Raw genomic sequence first — 12,115 nt, forward strand, 5'->3', positions numbered from 1 at the left:
GTTCAGGCCAGGCATGGTGGTTCATGCCTATAATCCCAGCACTTTGGGAGGCTGAGGGTGGGGGATCACTTAAGGCCAGCAGTTGAAGACCAACTTGGCCAACATGGCAAAACCCTGCCTCTTTGAAAAATACAAAAATTAGCTGGGCATTGTGGCGGGCGCCTTTAATCCCAGCTACTTTGGAGGGTTAGACAGGAGAGTCACTTGAACCCAGGAGGCGGAAGTTGCAGGGAGCCAAGATTGCACCACTGCACTCCAGCCTGGGCAACAGAATGACTCTGTCTCAAAACAAAAACAAACAAGAAAAAACTTCGTTCAGTTGCGCATATGCAGAACAAATGATTTTCATTAAGCCATTTTGCCAGTTTGGATTATTTTTACTTAAACTTGAAGTTTGGAGGAACTAAAACTCCAGCACAGGAGCCTTTGACCAGATACACTATAATGATCTCTTTGGCCATGTATTTGGCGCCAGATAGAACAGCCTCACTCTGTCTTCTGACTTATTGAAAATGGGCCATAGGCCTCAGATGCGTGAGAGCAGAAGGGTGATAAGGCTTCTTCCATTGAGCTCTCAGAAAGTCCGGTTATCTGTGTCCTTTGCCCAAATCAAATGCAGGAGAGCACAATGCTTTCCTCAGAGTAGTAACTCAGCAAAAATATACTTTTTCTTTTTTAAAAAACTCCCATCCCCTCAGTAAATATGTGTTGGTTTGCTTTGTTCTTGGTGCCAGTAGGACGGTTTAGCCAAACATTTCAGAGCTAAGTCATACGCATTTGGAGCATTAGGAACGTTAAATAACAGTCACTGTGTCTGATTCACAATTGAACCTGGAACAGCAGACATGAGCCATCCTTTGGGAAAGTCTGTCCGCACAAGCCTTGCCAGCAGCTCTCCTTCCTAGCCCACATACCTGTGCCTGGGCTCTGCGGTTTGTACCCTGGTCTCAGTGTGTTCCAGGGGAGAAGTGGTGGGTGGAGGCTCTTTACTGATGCTTGCCCTCCTTGCCAGTACTCTCAAAAGTACTCGTCTTGCATTCTGTCCGTTACCAGGGTTTGGTCTGCAAATGGAGAGCCGCTCTAAGAGTGCCCTTTCCAGAGAAAAGTCCTCATCTCTGCCCTCTGTGACGACTCAAAAGCCACTACCCAATAACCACGACTTCTCCAGTCAAAGCCATGCTGTGGGGGACAGTGGTGGGGCTCTGGAGCAAGACCACCTGGGGCTGATTCCTGCTTCTACTTTAGTCGGCCCTTGAACAACAAGGGTTTGAACTGCATGCGTCCACTTACGTGTGGATTTTTTTTCCAACAAAAGTTACACTAAGTTTGCCTGCCTCTCCTGCCTCCCCTTCCACTTCTGCTACCCCTGAAACAACAAGATCAGCCCTTCTTCCTCCACCTCCTCCTCTTCCTCACCTACTCAATATGGAGACAAGGATGAAGACCTTTATAATGATTCACTTCAACTTAGTTGAGAGTAAGTGTATATTCTTTTATGATTTTCTTTTTCTTTTCTTTTTTTTTTTTTTTTTGAGACACAGTCTCGCTGTGTCACCCACGCTGGAGTGCAGTGGTACTGTCATAGCTCACTGCAGCCCTGAACTGCTTACCTCAAGTGATCCTCCTGCCCCAGCCTCTGGAGTAGCTCGGATTTCAGGTGTGCACTACCATGTCTGGCTAATTTTTAATTTTTTTGTAGAGATGGGGTCTCACTATGATGCTTGGGCTGATCTCAAACTCCTGGGCTCAAGCACTTCTCCCACTTCAGCCTCCCAAAGTGCTGGGATTACAGGTGTGAGCCACTGTACCCGGCCATGATTTTCTTTCTTTTTCTTTTCTTTTCTTTTCTTTTTTCTTTTTTTTTTGAGATGGAGTCCCACTCTGTTGCCCAGGCTGGAGTGCAGTGGCATGATCTTGGCTCACTGCAACCTCTAGCTCCCAGGTTCAAGCAATTCTTCTGCCTCTTCCTCCCGAGTAGCTGGGATTATAGATGTCTGCCACCAGGCCCGGCTGATTTTTATATTTTTAGTAGAGACAGGGTTTCATCTGTTGGTCAGGCTGCTGTCAGACTGCTGACCTCGTGATCTGCTTGCCTTGGCTTCCCAAAGTGCTGCAATTATAGGCATGAGCCACCATGCCTGGCCACCATGATTTTCTTAATAACATTTTCTTTTCTCTAGCTTACTTTGTTGTAAGAATACAGTATTTAGGCTGGATGTAGTGGCTCATGCCTGTAATCCCAGCATTTTGGGACGCCGAGGTGGGTGGATCATGAGGTCAGGAGTTCGAGACCAGCCTGGCCAACATACTGAAACCCCATCTCTACTAAAAATACAAAATTGCTGAGGCAGAGGTTGCAGTGAGCTGAGGTCATGCCATTGCACTCCAGCCTGGGTGACAGAGTGAGATTCTGTCCCAAAAAATAAAAAGAATATAGTATGTAATACATATAACATACAAAATATTTGCTCATCAAATGTTATTTGTAAGGCTTCCAGTCAACAGTAGGCTATTAGTGGTTAAGCTTTTGGGGAGTCAAAAATTATAGGTCGGGTGCGGTGGCTCACTCCTGTAATCCCAGCACTTTGGGAGGCCAAGGCAGGTGGATCACGAGGTCAGGAGATCAAGGCCATCCTAGCCAACATGGTGAAACCCTGTCTCTACTAAAAATACAAAAAAAATTGGCTGGGTGTGGTGGCGTGTGCCTGTAATCCCAGCTACTCAGGAGGCTGCAGCAGGAGAATTGCTTGAACCTGGGAGGCGGAGGTTGCAGTGAGCTGAGAACGTGCCACTGCACTCCAGCCTGGCGACAGAAAGAGACTCTGTCTCAAAAAAAAAAAAAAATTATATGCAGATTTTCTACTGCATGGGGACAGCATCCCTAATCCCCATGGTATTTAAGGGTTAACTGTATTTCTTGTGACCTTGGGCAAATGATTGACCCTCTCTGTGCCTGAGTGTCCAAAGTGAAGGAATCCATTCTGGCACAGTGCCAGAATGCCACTTGGCTCATACCATGCGCTCAGTTCAAGTTAACTCTATTGTAATTTCTGCTTGGGTTGTTCTGGGGATACCTCATTTCTCCCTACCGGTCACGTCCTCAAGAATAGTGGGTGTGGGCGGTCCTTACAGACAGGGAGATGACAGCGTCATCCTTCTTCATGACCGTCAAGGCCCTGCAGGCGCTCACCCTTCGGGTCTCTCCAGCCTCACCTCTGACTCCTCCCCCTTGCTTGCTTTCTGCAGCCACAATGGCCTCTTATTCCTCAGACCCATTTTGTCTTTCCTGCCCCAGGAAGGGCTTTTGCAGGTGCTGTCCCCATAGCCTGAAAGTTCCTCGGATAGCTGGCTTTTCCTCACCCTCCAGGCCTCCACGCCTCAGTTCAAATGCCTCTCCCCTGACCCCCCAACGCACACACAGCTGATTGTCTCTCCCCACTGAAATGCAAACACCAGGGGTAAGAATAGTGTCGGTTTCCTTCACCCAGGGCTCCTCAAGCAAAGCAAATACTCTGGAAGCACATGATGAACATCTGGGTGACCAAGAGCTACTGCCTGAGACAGCTTCAGAGCCCAGGGAGCCCTATGGGTAGGCACGAGCCTGGTGTCAGGAGGAACTGGGTTTGAATACTTCAACAACTGTATGGCCTTCCCTCTCTGAGCATCAGTGTCCTCACTCACAGAGTGCACAGATAATCATATCTCCCTTGCAGAGCCATTGCATAGTGACATAGGAGCATGCAACATAGTCCTGGCACATGCTCAGGAAAAGGTGCCTGTCGAGTCAAGAGCGCATCCTGTAGCAGCCTAGCCACCTGGAAGGGGCACTCCTTAACACTGCCGTCAACGCCTGGCACTTGGTGAGAAAGAATTTCTCACATTTCTCTGAAGGGATAGGGTGGGGGAAGGTACAGAAGAAGCCTCTGGGCTCCTAGGGTAGGAAGGAAGAAGAGAGGCTGGCCCATGTACTGGCCCTGACAGTAGCCAGTGTCTCTGAGTTCATTTTCTCACCAGGACGACAGGAGGAATGTACCATTTAGAAGGAGGTGGTGAGGAGCCGGGCGTGGGGGCTTACAACTGTAATCCCAGCACTTTAGGAGGCTGAGGTGGGCGAATCACCTGACATCAGGAGTTCAAGACCAGCCTGGCCAACATGGTGAAACCTGTCTCTACTAAAAAATACAAAAATTAGCTGGGCGTGGTGGTGGGTACCTGTAATCCCAGCTACTCAAGAGGCTGAGGCGAAAGAATTGCTTCAACCCAGGAAACGGAGGTTGCAGTGAGCCAACATGGTGCCACTGTATTCCAGCTTGGGCGACAGAGTAAGACTTCACCTCAAAAAATAAACAAGAGGAGGTAGTGAGGATTAAATGAGCTAACACGTCCAGCACATAGAAGACCCTTTCCCCTCTCCTCTTCCCTGAAAGCAAACTCCTCAATTTCTCAGTTTTGCTCTGGTTCCCAGGCTGTACATGGAGGTAAACACAGCCCTTACTCAAGCCAAGCTCAGGAGAGCCCAGGCTGTACCGAGTCCACCCTCTCGGCTCATTTCCCTCAATCCACCAAGAAGATGACACCAAGGCACCTTCTCCTGCCCCAGCAAGTCCTGCCGAGATCCTGCCTGTTATCAGGAAACTGGGCTGTGCAGGGCAGATGGCACCATGCCTCTAGGAGCCTCAGCACATGTTTCCAAGGAGACAGCCCTGTGTGTGTGTGTGTGTGTGTGTGTGTGTGTGTTTACACACCAACTTGTAACATCCAGTTCTTCAAAGGAAGCTGGAAAGAATGGAATGAGGGTCAGGTTGCAAATGGGATGTAGGTGGAAGGTGCATGATGCTAGGCCATGTTGCTGTTTGCCTTTCACAGAAAAAATCAGCACGGCAGCTCAGTTTGCAGACACTTTCACATGGGATAACTCACTTAATCCCGGCAACGAGCTCATGACACAGATATTCTTTCTGCTCTTTACAGTCTGGAGATGGAGAGGGAGGAGGGCAAGTCCCAACCAGTGGTTGTAGAAGTAGGAGTCGTGTCCTGACTCTGATCGTAAGCCCCCTCCTCTCTTCCCAGAGCCATGCTGCCTTGCCCAGCAAGAATTCTAGATCAGGAGTGCCCCTAGGTGGGGATGTTGCCTGCCCAACCCAAAGCAAAGGCCTTGTTCAGGGTTCACAACTCCCTGAAAGGGAGGCCTGAGTGACCAGAGATGGCAGGAAGATGGGAGTGGGTGTCTCTAAGCACAGCCAAGGCCCCATGGAGGAGGGAAGGATAGCGTATACAATGCTAATAGTATGATTTAGAGACACAGGGTCGCCGGGCGCGGTGGCTCAAGCCTGTAATCCCAGCACTTTGGGAGGCCGAGGCGGGTGGATCACGAGGTCGAGCGATCGAGACCATCCTGGTCAACATGGTGAAACCCCGTCTCTACTAAAAACACAAAAAAGTAGCTGGGCATGGTGGCGCTTGCCTGTAATCCCAGCTAGTCAGGAGGCTGAGGCAGGAGAATTGCCTGAACCCAGGAGGCGGAGGTTGCGGTGAGCCGAGATCGTGCCATTGCACTCCAGCCTGGGTAACAAGAGCGAAACTCCGTCTCAAAAAAAAAAAAAAAAAAAAAAAAATAGAGACACAGGGTCTTTCCAGAAGCTGGTAGAGAAAGACATGAGAGCTGGAGTGAGCAGTCTGGAACAGAATCAACTCTTGGAAGAGGATCCTTGGGAGATAGGGTGGGATTGAAGACAGGAAGAGTGGTTTTCAAGATTTAGGGCCCAAGGACATAGAGGGGAAATTGAGTCAGGGCTTGGCCTACAGACCCACCCTTTTGCTGGAAATGGATTTCTCTGCCAAAAGGGAAGTTGTTTGAACTCATGGCCCCGAGTGAAGGCCACCAAGCAGCCATTGTCGCTGGAAGCCAAGGGAATCTGGGAGCTGATCAGCTCTGGTGGAGACAGTCTGTTTATCCAGGGATAAGAAAGAGGCAAGGTCTACATGGGCTGGGCTGGGAGGCCGAGGGGCAGCACAAGGGAGAGGGGCCCCAAGTCCAGGTTTCAGGGGGTGTCATTGAATTAGAAAGCAAGATGAGGCCCGGTGCAGTGCTCACACCTGTAATCCCAGCTACCCAGGAGGCTGAGGCAGGAGAATTGCTTGAACCCGAGAGGTGGAGGTTGCAGTGAGCTGAGATTGCACCATTGCACTCCAGCCTGGGCGACAGTGAGACACTGTCTCAAAAAAAAAAAAAAAAAAAAAAAAAAAAAAAAAAAAACTCCAAAAGAAAATAATTGGAATGAGAGACTATGCGGAGAGAAGAGTGTGGGGAGAGCACACCTGGAGCTTCTCACACTCCACATGGCTCTCCTCCATAGTTCCCTCCCACTGGGCGCGGCGAGATATGCTCTGCACGTGACCTAAACGTGTGCTGAAGCACAACCATTGGGCAGGAGAAAAGAGAAAATGGGGAGTTTGTAAACAGTCCTCCAGAGAAGTAACTGCCCCCTTCCACTGGATGGGAGCAGCAGAAAGTTCACCAAAGCAAGGGCACGTGGGCCTGAGAGCATCCCTGTTTTCTGGAGCACTTGGCCTCTGTGGTTTTTCTCCCATTCAAACCCCAAGGCAGAATAGTGGGAGACGGGAGAGAAGCCGCTTCAACGACAACTTCAGTACATGGTCCCTGATCGCAAGTAATTCCATAACAGTTCTGTGTGTCTTTTCACCGAGGTCTATTGCTTTTCGGGTAGACATTTCTGTTTATAAATGGTCTGGAGATTCAGGCAGCTTTGGGAAACTGATTGCAGATGAGGGGGCGGTCATGTGCTGCAGTCATTGTGACTCCTGTGGCTCTTCAACCCTCTTCCCCCCATTTTGCCTGGCAGTTGGCTGCAGGCATCTGTCAGTCCCATGGGACCTCATGCTTCTCACAGTGAGATGCCACATGAAGTGACAGGAGGTGACCCAAGACTGGCTTACACCCCTTGGACCTGCCCACCCATGCTGGACTAACTAATCCTCAGCCATGGTTTCCCAGTGCTCAGCAAAGCTCTGCCTGAAATCCTGGGCGGTCCCCTATGTGCCCAGCCCTGACTTTGCTCACCCACAGTGAGGGAGGGGGACTTTTCGGCTATTGGAGGGCTCTGCGGACCAGCTGGGAGCCAGAGACCAGCAGCTGCTGCCATACTTCAAAGGCCTTGTTATCCTCATCGGAGGAGCAGTGCCCCGAGTCACCCCGAGAACCCTTCCTGCCCTGCTGGCAGCCACGCCCTGCATGTGCATGCTAGGGGGCATCCTGGGACACCTGGGGGGAGCCAAGAGGGGCTGTGCAACCCTTCCTGGGTTCCTGGACCAAGGAGGCGACCCTCTACCTTAACTTTTGGAAAGCTCTGCCCATCCACACAAGCCACTCAGAGATGCCAAAAACTCAGCTGTGGCTTGTTTGTGGGTGTGGACTCCAACTGGGGGAAGATCCCTCGGGCTGAGTTGCAGAGGGCTTCCCTGAGGGGGTGGGCTTGTCCTGGTGAGCAACTGGTGTCCCCCATGCTAGGAGGCCACAGGAGCGCCCTCTGTGACACTCATCTCAGAGGGTGGCCTGGACTGTCCCAGCATTTGACAGCATGGGGTGTGGTCTCAGGGGCCTGAGCCCAGAACTGCATGGGGGAGAGCTTGGGAGCCCCTGTCCCGTGCTCCTGGAACCCCCTTCCCCGTTCAGGCAGTGTTTCCTGAGGAACAGAACCTGCTGCCCCTCCTTTCTTGGCTTAGCACAAGCAAACGCACACCCAGTTCCCGAAGGGTGCAGGGAGGCGGGGGGCTGTGGGGTCTGTCTCCTGGCCCCAGTTTGGGAGTGGGCTAAGAGGGTCCTGTGGAAGGAAGTCCTGCAGGGACAACCAGGGCCACCTGGTGATGCTGGAAAGCAGGTGCTGGCACAGCAGGATGAGGGGAGGCCTGAGAAAGGTCCCCTGAGAAGACATGCCAGGTGCCCAAGTCAGACTCAGGCAGCAGAGGCCAGCTGGGCCCCTCTAAAGGCAAGGAGGAGTTGGAGCCCTGGGAACCTAAAGGTGACTCCTGATGTCTGGGAACAGAAGAGATTTGGAGAGATATTTATCAGGATTTTCCCCCAAACTAACCCAGCTGTGGGATTCCCAGGCAGGATTTGGGAGACACCTGGTGCTGGCCACCAGGTCTACCCCTTGGTCCATGCCCTCCTCCCTCTTCCCTCACGCGTGTTTTGCCTGTGGTATCCTAGGAACGCAGGGCTTCGAGCCTTGTGGTCCTGTTACATAACAGCTTCCATCCCATCCATGAGTTCAGCCCTCCGGCAAGCGGGAGCTGCAGCAGGCACACCAAGGAAAGCCTCTGCTCCAGACCCAGGCTCCTGCTGCCCAAATCCACAGTCCCTGCCACTCCTCTGCCACCCCCAGCATACAGGGGAAGGGAGTTTCATAAGCAGTCAGCATCCAGCCGGATTCTTTCAACAGGCCCCTGTCCTGTCCTGGTCCCACATGAGCATGGCACCTGTCAGTGGTCACACACTGGCCATGGGTTCCCCAAATCCAGCAGGCCTAGGAGACAGGCCCAGGGCTGGTGTGACACATGACTCCTCAAACCCCTCTCCGCACTCTGCACCCCAAGACCAAGGGCACACCACTACTGGGACCCTCCCTGGCTTGGAGATGCCTGTCCTGCCACTGTGCCCGTCGCTGCCCCCTCGCCCCCCTTGGGCACCTGCGCAGGTCACCTGCGCTCTTACCTGTTCTCTTCTCCGGCCAAGGCAGAGAGTGCTCCAGCAGGGACTTGAGGACCTCAGGCATGTCCATGGCAGGGGCCACTCGGAACCAGTCGCAGCTCACACAGCCCAGCAGGAGGTGCTTGCTCCAGGGAGTTCAGAAGCAGCTGGAGAGGCAGGGGCCGGCCAAAGCCGCAGGCTAGGGAGGCAGGCGGGGTGGGAGCCTTGAGGCAGCCAATGGCCAGCACCAGTCCCGGCCCGCCCGTCCACCCCCGGCTCGGCCACCTGCCAGCTCCGGCTGCAGCCAGGCCTTCCCTTCCCGCTGCTTGGCAGGGCGGACCTGGCCCTGCGCCAGCTGCAGCACGTGGAGCTGTCGCGCCAATCCTCTGACAGAGAGCCCAGCCTGTTATCTAACTTTGGAAAGGGAAGTTCTCCCCCAGGCTGGGAGCCATAACTGGGGCTGCCAGGTGAGAACGGTAAGCTCTACGCCCACAGCAAGCATGCCTTGGCATGGAGGAGCCCTGGAGGCCCAGGCGTGCGGTGGAAACCATCCCAGGCTGGGACCTCAGGCTCTGAGAAAAAAGGAAGATGACAGACAAGGACGGCACCTCGGACAGCCCAGCACAAGGTCCCCTGTGCTGGCAGATGCTGGGACACGGGTGGACATCATGCCTTCACCTGTAAGCTTGTGAGCCTCAAGGGCTTGTGGCATGTTTTGATGCTGTGTTTATGCCACGCACACGTACCCTACAAGGCAGGCCAGCATACATGTGGCATGCATAACTGGGGCTTTCTACCATCTGCACAGCCTGAAGCTTGTTCCCCAAAAGGAAGTGACAAAACCTGCTGCCTGAGGTTCTTTGGTCTTCACGGGAGAGGGAGAAGGGGCAGGGACCTCGCAGAGAAGTGCCAGGAAACCAGGCACCACCAAAAGAGGGGCAGCTCTGCCAGCCTGGTTTAGGCTTGTCCTGGATGAGGAATCCCTGCTTCCCAGTCATTGTGGCGACCTAAGGTGCCAATTGGCTATTTGCTGTAGTCCCCTCTCATACCCTCCCACCAGGATGCTGGACCCTGTGGTCCTCTGGTTACTTGAATGTGTGGGCAAAGCCGTGGTTCCGGGTGTTACCATCCACCTCAGACCAACATCAGAGCAAAGCCAGGCTTGCCAGGGGATGTCAGGTTCTCGATGCTGCTGTACATTGCTGTGGGATCTTGAGAAAGCTTGGCAGCAGCTCTGGGTCTCAGTTCCAGAACCACCTAATGCAGCGACCTCTGAGGTGCCTTTCAGCTCTAGTTCTATGGCTCTGAAGCTCCACGTGGGCCGCAATAAACATTTGGTTTTCTGCATGGTAGCTGATTTTTTTTTTTTTTTTTTTTGAGATTTAAGGTCTTGCTCTGTTGCTCAGGCTGAAGTGCAGTGGTGGGATCATGGCTCACTGCCTCATCCTTGCACGTAGCTGGGACCAGAGGTGCATGCCACCACACGGGGCTTTTGTTGTTGTTGTTTGTTTGTTTGTAAAGAGGGTCTCACTGTTGCCCAGGCTGGTCTCAAACTCCTGGGCTCAAGCCATCCTCCGGTCTTGGCCTCCTGAAGTCCCGGGATTACGAGTGTGAACACTGCCCCTGCCCTGTAGCTGGTTTCTAAGCGGTCCTTTGTTGTTTTCCAAAATTCCATTTTGTAAAGAATCAAAAATACTCCAGGAGCCCCTTCTGGCTTCTTCCTTTCCCAGTGATCCCAGCTTATCTTCTACTTACCCTCCTTCTCTCCCTAATGACCTCCCCAAATTATGCTCTTTCCCAAATTAAAACTTACTTTTAATTTTTGAATACAAAAAATAGTACATGGTTCAAAGCTCAACACCTCCAATAAGGTTTGTTTATTTATTGTGAGACACAGTTTCACTCTGCCACCCAGGCTGGAGTACAATAGTGCGATCTTGGCACACTGCAACCTCTGCCTACCAGGCTCATGCCTAAGCTTCCCAAGCAGCTGGGATTACAGGTGCATGCCACTACACCTGGCTAATATTTGGATTATTAGTAGAGATGGGGTTTCGCCATACTGGCCAGGCTGGTCTCAAACTCCTGACCTCAGGTGGTCCACCCTCCTTGGCCTCCCGAAGTGCTGGGATTACAGGCGTGAGCCACTGCACCCAGCCATGAGTTTCTTATTTATCCTTCCAATGTTTATTTTTGCAAAAGTAAGCATATATATATATGACACAGGCACGCATGAAACTTTTTTTTTTTTTTTTTTTGAGACGGAGTTTTGCCCTTGTTACCCAGGCTGGAGTGCAATGGCGCGATCTCGGCTCACCGCAACCTCCGCCTCCTGGGCTCAGGCAATTCTCCTGCCTCAGCCTCCTGAGTAGCTGGGATTACAGGCACGCGCCACCATGCCCAGCTAATTTTTTGCACTTTTAGTAGAGACGGGGTTTCACCATGTTGACCAGGATGGTCTCGATCTCTCGACCTCGTGATCCACCCGCCTCGGCCTCCCAAAGTGCTGGGATTACAGGCTTGAGCCACCACGCCCGGCGCATGAAACTTTTAATTTTGCAGAGTTGTATGTTTTGACCAGTTGAGAGTGTTTTGTAACTACAAAGGAGATAACCCCTTACTGCTCTGTTTCCAGCCAGAGCCCTGGCCAGTGCCCTCTGCTCTGTGACCCTGGGGGTTAGGGTAAAGGTGAGAGTGGGCCTGGTGTGCAGACCCCCAGCTGACCTGTGACTTGCAGGCAGGGCTGACTGAGGCTGGGCTGCCGAATTCACCATTCCTTGGCCCAGGAGTTCTTTGAGTGCAAGACCGCTTATCACAAAGGTGGAATGGGCAGGTGCCCATTGGGTATGATCTCAAAAGCAATAGGAAGCATGCTGTGTGTCTCAAACATACCCACCTGCTGCAAGACATTTCATTCTTGGAGATTCATTCTTGTGAGCTATCTGCTGGCTCCTTTTAATGTGCAAATGTCCTAAGCTTCTGAGACCATGAATGAATGCTTGTCACATACCTGGCACCAGTCTAAATCCTGTGAGGAATTCAAAGTTAAATAACATACCCGGCCAGGCAACTCCCTATCCTTAGAGAACTTTCATACCACCGGGAGTCCATGTTGGCAGTTCCCCAGTTGGCACTCACAGTGTCCAGCTGGCAGCAACACCTAGGTCAGACAGGGACCACACCAGTGGGCTGCTGGGCCAGGCAGCCAGGGAGGCCAGAAGTAGTGGGAAGGGGATATACATACCTAGGTACATATACATACCTAGAGACCAGGGAGCCACATGCCGGATCTGTTGGGATTGTCTGCACTTCTTGGACTTTCTTTCTAGCTCAGGGGTCTGATGTCCACTGCAGATGGTCTGGGGTCTGTTGGTATCCTTATCAATGCCACTGAGCCCATTCCCATCC

At 52.2% G+C, this 12,115-nt stretch overlaps 1 protein-coding gene across 2 annotated transcripts in view; it reads right to left on the bottom strand.

The window, feature by feature from the left end:
• Nucleotides 1-8,963, bottom strand: part of TEF (TEF transcription factor, PAR bZIP family member) — a 33,764-nt gene extending 24,801 nt beyond the window's left edge. Inside the window, exon 1 of one of the 2 annotated variants that reach the window (XM_039463149.2) lies at nucleotides 8,732-8,963. In XM_039463149.2, the coding sequence (XP_039319083.1) occupies nucleotides 8,732-8,798 (67 nt within the window). In that variant the 5' untranslated portion in view covers nucleotides 8,799-8,963. The remainder of the gene's footprint in view (nucleotides 1-8,731) is intronic. The other variant, XM_010343412.3, reaches the window with a different exon arrangement.
• Nucleotides 8,964-12,115: the final 3,152 nt, after the last annotated feature.

This window comes from Saimiri boliviensis, chromosome 21, assembly GCF_048565385.1.
Source record: "Saimiri boliviensis isolate mSaiBol1 chromosome 21, mSaiBol1.pri, whole genome shotgun sequence".
Lineage (NCBI taxonomy): Eukaryota > Metazoa > Chordata > Mammalia > Primates > Cebidae > Saimiri > Saimiri boliviensis.